The following is a 20,407-nucleotide window of genomic DNA, read 5'->3' as shown; positions in this document are numbered from 1 at the left end:
TCTGCCAAAGTTTCATAACTTTCATATGAATTTTATATATGTTAGTCATTAAAATATTTTATGTCCTGTCAGTATAAAGCTTAAGTATCAAACTCTAGCCTCAAGTTGTTACGAAACTTTAAGTCCCAGCTAGCTCTGATAGCTGTAGGATATCCAGACATAATGGGAATAGTAGTAATAGTTTGCAAAAACTGTAGGGCTAGGAGTTTGATATGTTAATTTAAGGTCTTTAAAACAATGATAAGCAACAGGGTGTTTTGCTGCTTATCTCTGAGAATTATAATTCACCTCCCCTGTGCTCTCCTCCAACATCCCTTATACTAGATAACTTCATGACTTAGACTGTCTCACACTATGCTTCATATTCTTAGTAGAAAGTTAGACGTGCCAAAACCTAGCAGAAAAAAATTGCTTCACAGAACAGAAGGACTATAAGTATTCCATTAACTTTGCATTATTCTTTTGTAAAGTGATAGTACATGAGAAATGACCACAATAGTATTTATGTTTGGCTTGCTATCTTTTTTCCTTTGTTTATTACTGCACACGTAGAAAGAGGATAAGTTCCTATATATATTTTCCTTATTCACTACAATGTAGCCTCCGGATCAAATAGAACATTATAAAGTAGTGCTGCTTTTTATGGTTGTGAGTTTAGCACATGTGCTCAGCTGTAAACCTCTTATGTAGATGTGCAAAAAGTGCAGCTATTACGTTTAGACACCAAAGGAGTTATTTATCAAACTTGTATAAAGTAGAAATGGACCAGTTACCCCTGATAACTAGATTCCAGCTTTAATTTCACTATACATCTTAAATGAAATGTGTACTCTGATTGGTTGCTAGGGGCAGCTAAGTCAATTGACTATTGCGCGGCTAGTTAGGCATAGGGGCAAGTTGAGCAACTAACATTTCTGACAAACTAGGCATCAAATGAAAAAACCTCTAATGGACGAAAGATAGGTATATATAATGGTAACATAATGCGCATCAAATCGTTGTCGGACGGCGTTCAAGTGAGATGCGCGGGCACCTTTTCGATTTCGAACCAAAAAAAGTAAAAAAAGTATTTTTGCTATATTTCTCTCAGATGCATAAAAAACCATTTATCTTGTAACACTTTAGTGTTTATACATTATCCATTTATTTGACTTTTGATTATACTTTGCTAAACATTTTTAGGTAAACACTTTAAAGTCTATACACTCTTTTAAATTAATCATTCTTAAATATTCTAAACAATTTAAGATATCTTTAATTCTTTTTTTTTAAATATGTTTTAAATACGATTTAAAACTATTTAATTTTTGCTTCTTTTAAAAATGATTTTACTTAAATATTACTTAGTCAATAAAATATTTAAGTTAAAAAGCAAAAATTTAAATAAATAACTTAACTTAGTTTTGAATTACGCGTTACTTGTTTGCTTTGTTTGTTGTGATGGTATTTCATATTTTATATACATATTTTGATTATATATATATATATATATATATATATATATATATATATATATATACATATATATATATATATATATATATACGTATATATATTATTGCATAATTATTGCACAATTATGCAACAATTGTAAAAAGCTGAAATGTTTGTAAATTAATTTCTTTGAATACTTCGAAGTTAAAAGTTCTTTATTATCATTTTTTTTTAATGTCTTTTTTTTTTCAATTTATTCAAACTCGATAAGTTACCATGATCTGTTAAAGATTATGGTAACTTATCGCGAGTTAAATAAATTGAAAATCCAAAACTGACTAAAGGAAAAGAAGCTCTGTTTGAAATACCTGTAAGAATGAACAAGTTGCAGAACTGTCAGGAACAAGAGGAACTGTTTAATACTGTCACATCTTCAACATATCTACTGATGAAGAATTTGATTTTGAAAAATAATTGGACCATAAAGACCGTGCAAAGCGTTCCCGCATGGAAAAACTGCGGTTTACCGACTCCACAGCCCTATTTGTAACTATATTAAACATTAATAGAAAAATTCATTTTTCATCCTGTTCTAGTGTATATATTTTTACCTTATTTTGACATTTTTTTTAACATGTCAAAAAACATTATCATAAGAAAAATAAATATGATTCTTTGTATTTAGAGCAAGTTTTTTTAGCTTAAAACAATTTATATTTTTTAGAAAAAATATTAAGTTATTTTTTGTAACTAATTTTTAACAAGTGTAAGATATGCTATAGAGATCTGATATTTTTGTTTTTTTAAGGGAACAACAAAGTTTCCTGTTACGTTAATGATGAATTTATTTGTATTAGATTTAAAAAATGTTTTAAAATTAACTTAAGGTAACTTTCATTTTATGTTTTAACATTAACATTTTGATTTATTTATATTTGATAAATGTTTAATAGGTTGATCAGTTTAAGAAATGATTTGCATGACTAAACTTGTTTTTATAAAATATCACTCTTGAAGCAAGTTTCTGCCGTCAATGAAGAAAACTTGACTTTTTGGGTGCTTGCCGTTGCTATACATTAAGCATATGATAGATGGCTTTATATAAGAGGAAGACAAAGTAGGTTTAAATTTTTGTGTGATAAAAAAGGTCTTTAAAAAGTAAACCTATGTTTTTTGATATTTTTATACTAATGTTATTGGTGTGTAAAGTTTATAGATTCTCGTTGATAAGTACATTAAGAAATCAATATAGTTGATGCGTTGATTGTTATTGAATTCTTTCAACAATTGTCTATGCTAAAAGTTGGTAGAATCGAGGGTGATGCGTTTTATTTTTGGTTGAAGTGAATTAAATGTTTTTGTCTTTGTTTGAGCTTACTGATTATTTATTTGTTGTAAGTCATGTGTTAAGTTTTTGAAGTTCTAAATTTACATTAATAATATAATTATTAATAGAACTAGAAGAATAAAATAGATAAAAGTTATGCAAATAATTAATAAAAGTTATGCAAATAATTAATAAAAGTTATGCAAATAATTAATAAAAGTTATGCAAATAATTAATAAAAGTTATGCAAATAATTAATAAAAGTTATGCAAATAATTAATAAAAGTTATGCAAATAATTAATAAAAGTTATGCAAATAATTAATAAAAGTTATGCAAATAATTAATAAAAGTTATGCAAATAATTAATAAAAGTTATGCAAATAATTAATAAAAGTTATGCAAATAATTAATAAAAGTTATGCAAATAATTAATAAAAGTTATGCAAATAAGAGTTATGCAATTTTAAATGAGAGTTTGAGAGGGTTGTTAATCTAAGTTAATTTAAAAATCTATTATAAAAGCATTGTTGTCTATTATCCAAATAGATTGCGAGCTATTTTTGAGTTTAATTTTTTTGAAACTGTATTTTTTTTTTCAGTAATAATGTGTGGTTTACAGTATAGAACGTCTTTGCCCGGTTTGTTAATAATAGGTCTGTTAATAATTGGGAAGACACCGTGTTAAATCACTCTGTCAAAAAAAGGTTTTTATTACTTTAAATATTTAACTTTGAATGTTATTAATTTAAAATTGTATTTGCATTTGTTAAATAGATATTAAGTAATTAACAAAAATTTAAATAAAGTATTTATAAAATCTGCAGAAAATTAAGTTACTGAAACATAAATATAATGTGCCCGTAAAAAAATATATTTTACGTAGTTTTTAAAATGTTGAAGTTAAAAAATTTTTTAAATGCAAACTATAACGCAAACACATACATGCATATATACATACCATACATACATACATACATAAATACATACATACATACATACATACATACATACATACATACATACATACATAAATACATACATACATACAAACAAACATACATACATACATACATACATACATACATACATACATACATACATACATACATACATACATACATACATACATACATACATACATACATACATACATACATACATACATACATACATACATACATACATACATACATACATACATACATACATACATACATACGTACATACATACATACACACATGCATAAATATATATATATATATATATATATATATATATATATATATATATATATATTATATATATATATATATATATATATTTATATATATATATATATATATATATATATATATATTTATATACGCAAATACATACATGCAAATATACACGCAAATACATACGCAAATACATACATTATATATATATTTATAACGCAAATACATACATGCATATATACATACCATACATACATACATACATACATACATACATACATACATACATACATACATACATACATACATGCATAAATATATATATATATATATATATATTTATATATATATATATATATATACATATATATATATATATATATATATATATATATATATATATATATATATATATATATATATATATATATATATATATATATATATATATATTTATATATATATATTAGAAGTATCAATATATAGATATATAACAAAGTATAAAAATATGGAGATTTTATCTACTATGTATACATTTTTTGTCATCGTAATAATTATCTTATCAACATCACTAAATGCTATTATATGCTACATTATAAAAAAGAAAGTGAAAGTAATCGAATTGCCCAATCTGTTTATTCTCAGTATTTCCACATCAGACATTATTCACGTATTGATTGGACTTGTTTCGGAGCTACTTGTGTTACATAAAATAGTTTTGACAAAGAAGAGCAACGTTTGTACTGGAGCTGCATTTTTAACATTTTTCATAACAGTTTCAAATAGCTTGCAGATTGTTGCTATATCAGTAATGAGAATGGTTGCATTGAAATTCCCCTTTTTTTACATTAAATATTGTAAAACAAAGAAGTTCAGAACAATTTTATTATGTTTTTGTTATATGTATGGATTAATGTGGGCGTCTTTTCCTTTACTTGGATGGTCAACATACGAAGAAGATTTGGATTACAAACGCTGTTCTTTAGACTGGAATTTAACCCAACCAGATTCATTGTCATATTTATTATTTGTTTTTTTATTTTGCTACATTTTACCCGTCATTATGCTAATACTTGCATACAGCTTAACAAAAAAAACAGTGGTCAACCAAAGCATATTTAAAAAAGATCAACCACTTAAACAAAGAGAGATACTAGAAAGGGTTTACATAAAACTATTTTTATGGTCGGCTGTTGCTTACTTTGTAGTTTGGACGCCATATGCTGGGGCAACCTTGCTATCAATTTTAAGTATTAAAGTACCAAGTTTAATATTTACTATATGCGCATTGTTTGCTAAGGTTTCGGCAATATTAAATGCGCTGACAAACTGTTATATGAACAAGTACTTTCGAAAGCATCTACGTAAGATTAATGTGATTGGTTATTTTATAAGAAACATAAAAGACACAGCTAGTAGTTAAAGTTTTATTTCAAGAACCTCGCTTGTCTTGCTTGTCTCGCTTGTTTAACCATTTTAAAATAATTATTATGAAAATGTTACTACTGGGACAGATCTATAACTGCACTATCATTACAAATAAAATGGTAGCCACACTCTATTTACAGGATGGCGTAAATGTGGGCCTTTTGTGACTATGGTATTTATACCACTTAAGCGGTAACCACATATGGATCACATGAGGCTATAACACTTATGCCACTTAAGTTTTATAAATACCATATTTATTTATGGTGTACAATTACGCCGTTCGATAAATTGAGTGTGGTTACCACATATGGCGCGCATCAAATTGTTTTGTTGGATAATATGTAGTTAATAATAGTATTAACAATTGGTTCATATTAATAATCACAATGTAATAAACTGACCAGTAACGTCAAAAAAATGTATGCACAAATTTATTATAAGTTGTCGAAATCTAAATTCTTATTTTTTAATTTTTTACTTGATATCAATTTAAAAATTTTAGAAACCTCAATCAATAAAAAAATATTGTGTTTTATATTCTTAAAAAACAAAGATTTTTACTCGATGTACTAAATAACAACTTATATTACAGTTATTTTGCTAAATATGTAAATAATTAAACTTCCAGATGATGCAAAAATTAATTTTTTTTTTGAGATTGAAGTTATTATTAGTACAAAAAAAAACACATTTTACTTTCTCTCTTGATATTTAAGTTGTCTAATAAACAAAAATAGGCTGCCTTAATTAAAATATTTTTAGGATCCTTAAGAAAATCACCTGGATGGAGTAAAGTATATATAAACTAGAGTGAAGATATTCAAAGATATTTTATTAGTAGATACACCAAATTTAGCAAATCCAAATTTAAAAAACGTGGTTTAGTAGTTAGAGTACTGATTTCAAATTGTAGTCCGTGGTTCGAAGCCCGCTCTGGTCATACATGAATTATTGGTAAGGAAGGAGGCCTGTACTTCCAAGTTAAATGCTGTTTTGTGGCGCTCTGCGATAAGACCATAAAGACTTCTTGGAGCGCTTTAATAATTGAAAAAAATTTACCTCACATTAATATTATGTTTGTGAAGGCTGTAAACTTTATTGCTGTGTGCAAAAGTTGTAAGCTGTTTGTTGTTGTAAACGGAATTCCAGTTATAGTATTACTATGTATTAGATATAATACTACTATTGCATAAGATTTGTTATTTTTCTGTGATTTTAGAAGTGCAAAACAACTTTCAAATAGGGTAATATAACATCGACTGCGCCCATCACTTCTCAAAATCTTTATGATAAAATCTCTGACAATTTTATTAATAAAGCCACACTGAGTATTTTCTAACAATTTAGCATTAGGTTTATCTTTGTCATTAGATTTTTGCTTTGTGGAATATTTATTTGGAATATTAGCATCCACAAAAAATGCTGCTGTTATATAAAACAACTATATTAATTGCTATTAATATAGTCATTGAAAATAATGTTTCAAGCTTTACAAGACAACAAAAACTTTTATTAGGCTCATCTAGGTTTTTAAAGTATTTATTGTCAATTAAAAGTTATCAACAATACGATAAAAAAGAAATGTAAAAATCCTTACCTTACCGAGTTACCTTATGTAAGCTTTAAAAATCAAAACAAATAAACTTTAATAATAAAAAACTTCAATATAAGAAAACTTGGTAATAATGTCCTTCCATTTGCCACCTATTCTTCTCTATTAATGAACAGGTATCTTTCATTGAATGCACGCACTTTTTAATCATTAAAAAAAAATGTTGCAAATATTGAAACTTACAAATGCATAATTTTATTTTTATTTTCAAGTTAACTAATTCTGTTTTAATGCGGTAAAATCAGTAAAAGTGAATCTCTAGATTTCTATAGTTTTATAACTTAATAGATTTTAATTTGCCTTTTTTTTTCACCTTTCAATTTAAATGTTTTGTTTTTCATTTGCTTTTGTAAAACAGATTGTTAATACGTTCTACAAAAACAAATCCTCAACATTTTTGCTATTCATTCACTAGGTGGTTACCTAAAATTTATTTGGTGGTTGAATACCAAGAAATTTAGATGTTTACAAACATTTTTTTTCTGATGAGAATATTTAATTAAACGTTTATAAGTGAAATACAGGAACAACCATTTTATCTTTTTTTTGCCATTAATAATTAACACGCTTTCGAAGAAATTTTATTGCTAAAAGTAAGACACAAAAAATTTAAATTTAAATTATTAATAGAACATAAAAAAGCAAAATAAACGTTCTTCACATTCACTTTTCTCTCTAAAACATTTTGTTATAATTCTCGTCGTTCAAAGTTTTTTGGCATTTAAAGTTTTTTTTAGCAAAACTATCATTTAGAAATGTCAGCGGAAGATATTGGCGCGTGGGTAATGTGCGCGCGCACAGCAGCTATTAGTTGGGCCCCGTTATCAAATAATAAGTTAGATGTTTCAACAACCGTTGTTCCTCCTATGAAAAAAGTTACCATTAACGTGTCTGGTCGCCGCTATGAAACTTATGATTACACGCTCTTTAACCATCAGAAGACATTACTTGGAGGCAGCGATAAAAAGTATTTTTACGACGAAAAGAATCAGGAATATTATTTTGATTGTGACCCAGATTTATTTAGGTTTATTTTAAATTACTACCGCACAGGTAAGTTGCACTGTCCAAAAAAAGAATGCGCAGAATACTTTGAAAAAGAGCTAGAGTTTTTTGGAATCAAAACTTGCGACATGGCAGAATGTTGTTGCAACGCGTATTGGAGCAAGAAAAATGACATGAAATTAATGCAAAAGAATGTCCTTGATAAAAGCGTCGGTATAAAAATTAAACATTCTAACAAAAAACTAACTTTCAGAGAAAAAATATGGAAATATTTAGAAAATCCTCAACTGACGTGGATTGGAAAACTGTTTTATTACATAACTGGAGTATTCATTACGTTGAGCGTCTTTTCTACAGTATTTGAAACAGTTGAGTGTGAAAAAGGTTTTAACTGCGGAAAGAAATACAAAGACCTGTTTTTCGCGATAGAGACATGTTGTGTAGTAGTATTCACGGCAGAGTATTTTGCTCGGTTATACGGAGCTCCTAACAGGTTATTACATGCAAGAAGTGTTGCTAGTATCATTGACATTGCAGCTGTTTTACCTTATTTTATTGGTTTGTTTATAACAAAAACTGTTTTTGGTGGAGCATTTATCAGCCTCAGAGTTTTTAGAGTATTTAGGATTTTTAAATTTTCAAGACATTCAAAAGGTTTACGAATTTTAGGTTGCACATTGTTGAGCTGTGCGTCAGAGTTAGGCTTCTTATTATTTTCTTTATCTTTGGCAGTGGTAATATTTTCTACAATTATTTACTACATTGAAAAAGATGAACAACACACTCACTTTACAAGCATACCAGCAGGCTTTTGGTATACTGTTGTAACAATGACGACGCTAGGGTATAATTATTTTTTTGAACAAAATATTATTTTGGTAAATATGTTAAGGGCAAATATTTTAATCTTAAAAAATATTACCTTAAGTAAAATTGTAAATTTATATATTAATATATTTTATTAGTTTATAAATATCTTTAACATAGCTATGGTGATATGGTACCAAAAACAGTTTTGGGCAAACTTGTTGGAAGCGTGTGTTCTCTTTGCGGTGTTCTTGTAATTGCATTGCCGGTCCCAGTCATTGTTAACAGCTTCAGTAAAATATATATGGGTAATCAAAGATCAGACAATAGGATTGCGGATCTTGTAAAAATATTTTTTGTGGTTATTTATGCATTCGATTATATTTTGCACACACATATTTTAAAATATGAATTAATTTTATTTTTCACAATTTTTTCTACTTCTTTTCCCTCTTTTTTCCTTTTGTCATTTTTTTTTTCTATTTTCTTCCGTCAACGTTTTCTTTATCGCCCTGATTTTTTTTTACTTTGTAAATGTCATCCTCCGAAGTTCTTTATTCGTTCTTTATTTTTATATCTTTGTCCACCGATGATTGATTTTTTTACATTTCATTTTTGTTTTTCTTTTTTACTTCTTCTTTTGATGTTTTCTGCTTCTTTTTCTTCTTCTTTTAAAGTTTTTTACTTCTTTTTTTCTTTTTTTCTTTTAATGTTATATACTTCTTTAAATGTTTCCTTTATATTCCTATCTTTTTAAATTGCAAGCTTTGTCTTCCAATGTTTTCTACTTTTTTTCTTCTTCCTTTAATGTTTTCTATTCCTTTCCGTCAAACATTTTTTTTACTTCTTTTTCTTTTTTCAAATATTTCTTTATATTCATTTTTTTCTTTTATTATGTTTAATTTTTTTATTTAAGTTTATTACAATTGCTTTGAAATAAACGTTAACAATATTTTTTAAATTATAATAGAAATTAAAAAACGGCTTCGAAAAAAAAAATAATGAGATTGATTCATCTATCGCTAACATGGCAAGAGAAAGAATAAACCACCTTTCAAAAGCCTACACATCGTTAATGGTAACGCATATTTTATATTGCTAGAAGTATTAAACAAAGATCAAAATTTTATTATTGTTCAACAGTTTTCAATTTAGATGTTTTGATTAGGCACTTGCGTTTCATGTGACATGTGAAATAAAATCAAGATTTTTATAAGCTAAAGTGATACATTGAAGTATAATGTTCTTTTTATTTAAAACTATGTGAAACTTTGAACCAAATTTTAAACCAACTAATAACTTAATTTGTAAAGAACCGTCATCAGTAACGAGTCGTTAAGAGGTTAGATTATAATCTAACCTTTACAACTAGTTTTATTTAAACACATCTATAATTATTGGTGTGTTTAGTTTTTAAATATGTTTTAAATAACAAAATATTCTCAAAACTAGTTAAAAAATGTTGTGACATAATGAAATTGTAACAGGGTAAAATGGCAAAGTTGTTATTGAGTCTTATTAAACTATTATGTTTCATCATATATTGTTGTCACAATATATGGTGTCACATAACAATTAAATAAGACTCCATTATACATGCCAAATGAAAATGCCACAAGTAATAAAAATATAAAGCAATATACTGACTGTAAAGATAAAATACCACACCGCGCACATTATGTTATACTATAAAGTAATACAACACTACGCACATTATTTTTTGATAGTCACACACGTTTTGTAATAATTCAACAAATTGTCAATGTCAAACTTTTACAAATTATGTAACAAAATATAAAATGAATGAATTAAATAAACTGAATAAACACACAAAAAAAATTGTCATTAAATATGATTATTTGTTTTATAAATACTTTGATCATTATATATATATAGAGCCGTGGCTAGGCTCCCCCACACCCCCCAACTGGGAGGGGGGGCAGCATTTTTAGGGGCCCTTTTTGTAATTTGAAATTTTTTTTTTGTATTTTTTATAATAAGAATATTTGAATATATATATAGTTACTGTTACTATTAGTAAAAAGACATGGCCTTTTAAACACTATATTACCAAAATTAAGCAAGCGTGAAAAAAGCAATAATATTTTTCATGTATAAAAAAAAGAAAAAAAATGTTTAACTTCCGAGGTCCGAATTTTATGAAAAACGCGAGCTTTATTAAAATATGTCAAACCATTATAAAGAGAAACCATTAAGCAGCAGCCACTCGCGCGAAGAAATATTTCGCATATTTTATTAGGTGCGAATATATTATTATTTGTATTTAGATTACATATTTCAATGTTTATTTATTTATAAATTATAAATCGTTTTTTATTTTTGGCGATTCACAATTTATCTTGGTAATAATTTATTTTATTACTAAGCTATATGTTATTACTTTTGCTTTAATACTATGAAATAAAAAGTCTATTATTTGTTTCAATTAAATCATACTCATTGTTTTTAAAGAAACAAATGTATAGCATTGGAAAACTGTTACGCTTAGCATTTGTTTATTTTAAAGTTCAAATGATTATAAGGCCATTATCATTGAACTGATTTTTTTGTTATTATTATTATTTTTATTATTATTATTATTATTATTATTATGCGTTGTTAGTTTTTTATATATAAAAAAAAAACAATGAAGGTTTCCAAAAATTTATAACTATATTTCGATATAATTATTAGTATGAAAAAAGTGAAAAGTGGTGCCACTAAGAGAAGAGAAAAAGCTGCAGCCAGGGAGGAAATCGCAAATCACCCCAAGCTAACACATTTTTTGAAACCATTAGTTCAGACTAGAAGTGTTTCGATACCAACAGAAACTACAAATAACTCTGATTGTCATTATTTGAATACTAGAGTAGAGTCAGATAGGTTGATATGCGAGTCTACGTCAAATGGTTACGTCAGATAGGTTGATATGCGAGTCTACGTCCGCCTATTTTTCTCAGTGATGATTCTTCTGACTGGCCAGATAATGTTTCTGACGCACTGAGGTGTAACATTGTTAAACGTGGTTTCAAAAAGATCAAAATTGATTTTCCATACAATTTAGAAAGAAGACGATTTTCACTGAATTATTATAACCGCAAGATGAAGAATGGAGAAATCTTTGAACGCACATGCCTCATATATTCTTTGAACAGCAATAAAGTGTTTTGTTTTTGTTGCAAACTTTTTAGGATAACTTCTTCAACATTACGGCAAGGAATGAACACTTGGGAAGGCTTGTCAAAAAAACTTAAAGAACACGAAACATGCAGTGCACATTTCAAGTGCTTTGAACAATGGACGACTTTACGAAAAGGTTAACTGATATTTTCTTTAATTTAATGCTTTGTCACTTTTTTTTTCTTAATTAATTTATTTTTCCTCAATTTTGGTAATGCAGGCATTGCAAATCAAGCTACCATAGACGAAAAACAACAAAAGCTGCTTCATAAAGAGCGGATATTTTGGAGGGCTGTGTTAGAAAGGATACTAGACTTTACCTTATTTCTTTCTGCAAGAAATCTTGCATTCCGTGGTTCAGACACAGCCATTGGTTCAAAGAGCAATGGAAACTTTCTTGGGGTGTTTGAATTACTGGCTAAGTATGATACCGTTCTCAATGAGCTAATGCAAAGAATTCAGGACAAAAAAACCAAGGAGCACTACTTGAGCAATGACACACAGAACGAGTTGATTAGACTTTTAGCCAGAGAGATTGAATCCAAAAACCTTTCTAAGGTAAAAAAGGCAAAATACTATTCTATTGTTTTAGATTGTACGCCAGACGTTTCGCACAAAAAACAAATGAGCATTATTCTGCGATCAGTAACATGTACTCCTGGAGTAGGTATCTCACAGTAAATGATACCACTGGAAAAGGGCTTTTCAATGCATTTTTAAATCAGGAAAAAAATTGGGATCTAAATATTTTAGACTGTCGAGGTCAATTTTACGATAATGGTGCTAATATGAAAGGAAAAGTAAAAGATGTTCAAGCAAGGTTTCTGGAAATGAATCCTAAGGCCTTATATGTTCCATGTGCTAACCATTCACTCAATCTTGTTCTTGTTGATGGTGCACTGTCATCCATCAGTGCAATTTCTTTTTTTGGTGTTCTTTCAAGGTTATACACGCTCTTTTCATCGTCTCCTCCTCAATGGGAAATTTTAAAATCATGCGTGGCAATTTCAGTCAAACCACAATCAGATACCAGATGGGAAAGTAGAATAAACTGTGTTAAACCACTTCGCTTCTATTTAAAAGAAATCATAGAGGCATTTGAAAAATTGGAAGAACATGCCTTAGAAAAAAGAGATGGGGCAACAGCCACAGAAGTACGATCGCTGACAGAATATATTAGAACGTGGCCTTTCTTATTATCAATCATTATTTGGTATGACGTTTTATTTCAAATTAAAAAATCAAGTAAGCTGCTTCAATCTTCTGCAACCTCTCTCGACATATTAGTTAGTGAAATAAATGCAACAAAAGCGTTTCTTTATGAGTATCGTGAAAATGGATTTTCTGACGCACGTGTTAAGGCATCAGAAATCGCAGAAGTATTGGGTATTGAAAAGGTTTTTTCGATGGTGCGTTCACGAAAAAAAAAATCGATTTATTTATACGAGTGTGCTGATCACACTTGGCAACCTGAACATCAGTATAAAGCAGATTTCTTTTTGCCACTAATTGATATGTCAATTGCATCAGTAAAAGAGCGTTTTGAACAGATCAGCATTGTCACAAAGCTTTATGACTTTCTTTACCGATCTGAGAGTCTTATCAAAGCTTGTAATGAAAATTTTCTGTCTGCTTATTGCAAAAATTTACAAATAAAGCTTGCTGATATAGATTCTGAGGATTTAGAATCGGAGTTAAAACGTTTTGTCATAGTTATAAAGGAGGAAAAAAATGATCTCCTAAAATCTGCATATGACTTCCTAAACTACATCTAAAAAGAAGAGCTGCAAGAAACTTATCCCAATCTAGTTATTGCATTACGAATCATTCTTACTTTACCAGTTACTGTTGCAAGTGCAGAACGTAGCTTCAGCAAGTTAAAACTAATTAAAACATTTCATAGGTTAGTATAAATAATCTTGCTTCATTATACATAAATACGTGTAGCTTTATTTCTTTGTATTTTTAAATAGGTCAACAATGGTCGATGAACGTTTGTCTTCCTTAGCATTGCTGTCTATTGAGAACGAGGTTGCAAGAACATTAAGTTATGAAGGCATAATAAATGAGTTTGCAAGCATGAAAACACGTCGCAAATCCTTTTTTTGATGGTTTGCGACGTACTTCTATTATCTGCGTAATGCATTTACAGTAGTTAAAGAAACTCTTCACTAGTAACTCTATATCAATTTAACAATTATAAAATATATCTAATTGAATTTAAGCGTTAATTTGATTGCATTTAGTCTTATGAACGGCGACGTTAAAATATGTCAGGTACCCAGCTGTTTTGAAGTAGGGAAAAGGCGCCTATGATGGCATACATATCTTTGAAGCGTCATTATTCAGTATCCTGAAGACCAATAATAAAAGTTTTGATATGGATACATTCCTTGTTACATCTAGAGCAATAGTTACCCTGGGAGTTTTCATCAGTTTTATTTTTTTTATAAGTTATTCCTATTGTAAAAAAAAGCACAAGTATGCCATCATAGGCAACCACTGCTCCTATGATGGCATAGGGGAGGATGGGGCTAGTTAGGATCAAGGGTAACTTAATGATTTCATTTAACCTTAGAGTCTTTCCTCAGAAAAGCCAGAAATTATTCGAAACCATCTTAATTTACCATTTCATGCTACATACCAGCATTGTAAAATTTTGCTCATGCGCATAGGATATATTGCGTTTTACGTATTTTTTGAACCAAAAAAAAATTTTGGAGCATCGCTTTCTATTAACTTTACCTAAAAATAAGTTTTTCTTATAAAAAAAAAGGTTTTCCCAACTCGTCAATATTTCAACACCCCCAACTCGTCAGTATGCCATCATGGGTAAAAGTCATCATTTTCATTAAAACAAGCTGTGTCTGCTATGTTCAAAAGATAAAATTAAAGTAACTATTCCACTAAATGCACAAAACTTGAATATAAAATGCATGAAAATTTCATTTCTGCACAGTTAATAGTAAAATCACAATCTTAAATATATGAAGGAAACAAAACTACAACAGCACATCCCAAAATCGATTTTTGTTGATTATAAAAACAATACTTGTGCACAAGGGACGTTTTTGGACTAAAACTAATGTAAAGTCAGTATAGTCATGTAGGTCTAATCATTTTTTTACCAAAACCAATTTTAATGGAAATATGACCGGTATGCCATCATAGGCGCTATGCCATCATAGGCGCCTTTCCCCTAATCTGTAAAATTTATCCACTTTTTTAGAAAAAAAAAAAAAATTGGGGCCGCAATGGCTAGTTTTGGGGAGAGGGGGCCCAAATCCACAAGCCACGGCACTGAATATATATTTAATATATAATGGTAATATAAGTGTTATTTCACTTCAAATTATGGTGATACAGTTAACGTTTTTTATAACTAGATTACTTAAATCTCAATAAACATGTTTATAAAACATTGCGATTATATTGAAATTGATAAAGTATTGAAAATTTTCATTTGCTTTTTAAATAGCATACTTAATATTTTATGTATTTCTTTTTAAAAATAAATAACGATACCAACTGTAATTCATTCTATTTTCTGATTTTATTACGCTTTTTTTTATTTCAAGGATTTGCATATTTTCGGAAAAGACATAAAACCAACAAAAAACATTGACAAAGTGTACCAAAAATGTACGACGTGTGTCGAGACAAGCCATTCACCTAATGTCACAAGCAAGCCACTTTTCAAACACGATGATAATTTTGATGCTCGTTGTTTAAATGAAGAAGATTATCGAATAAATGAACAAACAGACCAAGTAAACCTTAAGCCATTAATTGTTGTTGATTTAATTGACGATAAGATAAGTATATAATGTTAGGTTTAATGTTAAGATGGGGAAATGGCAGCCATATAAGCGAAAGTTAAAATAGTATTTGCCTTAAGAACACAGCTTATCTTTTTTTATCACTAGGCGATATAAATTTATATATAATTACATTAATTATATATTCATTATATCATATTCAAATTATACTTCTGTAGAAAAAGCATTTTATACCTTTTAAACCGTATAGCAGAGTTGTTAGTCCTGGCCTTGGCCTTGCCTTTAGGCCAAAAATTGAGCCCTTGGCCTTGAAACTGTTGGCCTTGGCCTTGGTCTTGACCTTGAAAAATTTGACCTTGGCCTTGATTGTTTTGGCCTTGGTCTTAAAAAGAAATACATATTTTCTTATTGATTTTGTTGAATTCTGTGCATAACCTTAGTCTATTTTTAAAAAATGTGGTTTTATTGTCACAGCTCTTGCTACTTACAGTTCTGTTAATAATTGGCCTTAACGTAAAGCCAAAATTTAACTCTTTGGTCTTAAAAATTTTGTGTAGGCTTTGGCTTTTAAACTCTTAATCTTAGCCTTGACCTTAAAACTCTAGGCCTTAGCCTTGTTCTTGGTCTTGTAACTTTTGGCCTTGGAACTAGCCTTGGTCTTTTAACGCGAGGCCTTAGCCTTGGCCTTGCAAATTTTGGCCTTGATAACAACTCTGCCGTATAGCATACTTAAAAACTTTTGTTAGCTGTTTGTGAAAAATACAAATTTTCTTTACATTTTTTACAGAAAAAATGCTGAGTACAATGTCTGTTATACTAAAAAATTGAAGAAATTTTTTTAAATCTATATTCGTAGCTGGAACATGGAGTATGGAATATAATTACATATGGAGCATAAACTAAAATAAAAATAATATAACTTAAACTTCAAAAATTAACAAATTATATTTAATATATATATATACTTTCATTAACTTAACAAACATAAAAGTTGTTGCTGGTAATCAACAGTTGTTGTAAGAAGAGTTTATTTTAGTTTAGATGTCGTGTAATATAAACTTAGAATCTGGGAAAAAGGTCATACTGATCTTTTTGCCAGAACCTTTAAAAAATCTTAATATAAGTATAATATAAGCAAATAAAGATTGAATCAAAATAACAATTTAAAGTAGTTGAAATCTGATAAAAAATAATATCTTAAAAAGTTTGATCATTTTAATGACTTATATATAAGCTAAAAATTTATTAATACGTTTCAGTGGTTGTCAACAATTGTTTAACAAACGAGTTCTGTAGCATGCAATGAGAGCAACAGCAACAGCATGATAATTCAATGACCGCCGTTTCCCTATTTTGTATTATTGTAACTGTGAGGAATAGAAACATAAATAAAAATTAAAAAAAACTATAAAACAGTCCTGAACTCTTTTTACGAATATTAAAATGAAATTATTGGACAAATATTTTCTGCTTTGTTTGGTTGTTTGCTTTTTTAATTTTTCACCACCACCAACTCACTTTTTCTCAGGTAACCATATCAATTAAAACCAATTTTTAATAATATAGTTATTAAAATAATTATCTAAATAATCTATTTATCTTTTTATTTTTTGTATATTAATTATTTACATTATTTTTAAATAATATTTGTATAAATATATAAATAGTTTGCGAAATAGTTTTTGCTGTATTGCCTTAAATTTTTATTTTTTTAAATTATTGTTTAATTAACAGTAAATAATATTAATAACAACGTCAAAATTATGATAGAAAAGCATTTGCTAATCCATTTATTACCACCCCAATTCTCTCCCCCCCCCCCTTCCTTATCCTCCAAAAAAAACTAAGGTTTTCGGTAAGTGAATTTCGTTCTTTTCCACAAAAAATATATGATTCATTTGAAAGATTTAAAAGATCTCCAAAAGGTATCATAAAAACGGACATAATAACGGACTACTTCCCTATCTATTATCTACTATCCTTACTCCATATGGGACGCATCAACTTTAATGACGATGCAAGTAGTATAAAGTTTTTAAAGACGAAATCTTCTGCAAAGAAAAAATATATAAAAATTATAAACATTTATTTGAAAAAATTCGTAAAAATCTAAAAGTAAATTTTTATTTAATCTGATCAATAAGTTTAAAAACAACAAAACGGGCACCTGGAAAATAATAAAAGATATAGTCGGAAAATCAAAAAGTTACTTGAGTTTTCTACCACAAACCATAAAACTTGATCTTTAAAAGGATTCCTATATTCGAGAGTTTGTTTGAAGATTACTTTATCCTATTGATAACTCTCATTATAGCAATGAGTATTCATCTGAATTATCACACGACAAGACATTTAAATCTCTAAATAACAATAAAGCAACTGATGCAGATGAAATAAGTAGTAACATAGTTGTAGATTGTTATTAAAGTCTGAAAGATATTCTTTATGAAGTATTTAATGCATCTATAAAACGAGGAGTTTTCCCGGATTAATTGAAAATTGCAAAAGTCATACCAATTTAAAAATAAGGCGATAAAACAAACATTAACAACTATCGCCCAATTTCGGTTCTTTCAACTTTTTCACGATTATTAGAAAAAATAACATAAAATAGAATATTTAAATATCTTGACCAAAATAATATATTGTATACCGAACAGTTTGGCTTGAAATAAAAAAATTCAACTGAGAACACAATTATTTAATTAGTTTCGGAAATCTAACTATCTTTCAAGAAAAAGCAATATACGAGTCTTTATTGATCTTTCTAAGGCTTTCAACATCATTGACTATAATATATTGCTTAGAAAGCTCAAATACTATGGAGTCAATAACAATATGCTAAAATGGTTTAATATATACGTATCAAATAGATAGCAATTTGTTACCTCTAAAGATGGTCCATAAAGTGACTACATTGAAATAACCTGGGGTGTTCCACAAAGTTCTATTCTAGGTCCTCTTATGTTCTTAACTTATATTAATAATTTAAATAAAGCAGCTAATCTGCGGAGTATTATGTTTGCTGGTGATACAAATTTGTTCTTATCAAACAGTAATATTGATAAGAAGATGATATAAATAAAAATCTTAAACGCGTATCTGAATGGTTTAAATATAACAAACTTCCCTTAAACGTTGGTAAAGCAAAATACATTCTGTTTCACCCTATATCGAAAAAAGGTTTTTTACCAACAACCTTGCCAAAAATTCTTAATGATGAATTTTAAATAAAAAAAGAATATTTTTACTAGATTTCTTAGCGTTTATCTTCGTGAGAATGTTACATGGAAACCGCATATTGATTTACATTACATTTGCGCTTAGGGTAGATTAGGGTAATATGAGCACCATGGTAATATGAGCATACTTAAAGATTTCTTAGATGTAAGCAGTAAAGTTAAAGTTGCTATGCATTTTTTGAATCGACTTTGTGTGGTGATTACAGGAATCAGTACAATTAGCATAAATCTATATGCAGTAATTAGCGGGTATCATCTAATTAAAACGCTGTTAAATTTTTTGTGTTTTTAAAATAATATCATCACGCATGAATGCATCTGTGGCGCGAAATTTTGGTGCTAAAATAATGAAATTAATTTTTTCATAAAGAAAAATATGTTAGCTAAAAATCCAATCCTTTTTGGCTTGAAAAACAATGCTTAGAAATATTTTGTTTTGACTTTGTTTAAAGATGCCATTTTTGTTTAATATGAGCATGCTCAAATTACCCAGTGATTTTCATTGAAATTACCTAGTTTAAAGTCCTAAAAAAGCAGTGGTTTTAATTGGTTTTTTGAATAAAAATAAAATATAGTAAAACTTTTTAATATTTTAACAATAATAAATATTTTTCTGTAATTTAAATCCAAAAAAATTGAATTTTTATCGTTCAAAGGTTTGAGTTGATAAAATTGAAAAAAAACGAACTAATATTTTTTTTTTTCATGCGGAAAACATAGTAGTATTGTTTCAACAAAAGTGGCCTAAAATTTGATTTTTTAATGATAAGTTTTGTTATTAACGAATCATTATATTCCAAAAATTAGTTCTAATTGTCAGGTTGGTAATTTTTTTACAAAATTAATGTTTTTTTGTGAGCTAACTTAAAGTGCTCATATTACCAAGTGGTCTGGGTAATATGAGCATTTTTGTGACTTTTTTAAAACCTCTGTGTTTTTAAGAAAAAATTTCGGGTGCCCAAATATCTAAGTGGATCATGAGAAGGGATCCCTAAATATTGTTTATTCGCAAAAATTTTGAATCCAGCTTAATTATTTTTGAAATTATTCCCATTTATGCTTAAGGTGCTCATAATACCCTAATCTACCCTAAGTCTCAAAAAATATAGGAGTCCAATAAGTCAAATAATTATTTGAACAAATGCATTTTAATCCAACTCTATTACTCATATATACATAATTATGTTAACTATGCAAATATTGCTTGACGGAGTACAAGCAAAAGTTACGTACTCTTTAACGTCGTCAAACATGCAGTTCGCTTAGTTTCTTTTGAAAATTGACTTTCGCATACAAAGTTTTCATTTAAAGATATTAAAGCACTTAATATTTATGAAGTGAATGCATATAAAGTTTTATGTTTTGTATTT

At 28.1% G+C, this 20,407-nt stretch overlaps 2 protein-coding genes across 2 annotated transcripts; both read left to right on the top strand.

The window, feature by feature from the left end:
- Positions 1-4,470: 4,470 nt before the first annotated feature.
- LOC136090798 (rhodopsin, G0-coupled-like) lies at positions 4,471-5,833 on the top strand. Its single transcript, XM_065817767.1, has one exon. The coding sequence runs from the start codon at positions 4,490-4,492 to the stop codon at positions 5,402-5,404; it is 915 nt and encodes a 304-aa protein (XP_065673839.1). The 5' UTR covers positions 4,471-4,489; the 3' UTR covers positions 5,405-5,833.
- Positions 5,834-7,678: 1,845 nt separating this feature from the next.
- LOC100198702 (potassium voltage-gated channel protein Shal) lies at positions 7,679-15,972 on the top strand. Its single transcript, XM_065817509.1, has 4 exons — positions 7,679-8,873; positions 9,017-9,179; positions 9,807-9,914; positions 15,595-15,972. Exons 1-4 carry the CDS (start codon positions 7,780-7,782, stop codon positions 15,841-15,843), a joined length of 1,614 nt encoding a protein of 537 aa, XP_065673581.1. The 5' UTR covers positions 7,679-7,779; the 3' UTR covers positions 15,844-15,972.
- Positions 15,973-20,407: the final 4,435 nt, after the last annotated feature.

Source organism: Hydra vulgaris, chromosome 14, assembly GCF_038396675.1.
Source record: "Hydra vulgaris chromosome 14, alternate assembly HydraT2T_AEP".
Taxonomy (NCBI): domain Eukaryota; kingdom Metazoa; phylum Cnidaria; class Hydrozoa; order Anthoathecata; family Hydridae; genus Hydra; species Hydra vulgaris.
Note: the sequence above shows the minus strand (reverse complement) of the source record. Positions and strands in the feature narration are given on the sequence as shown.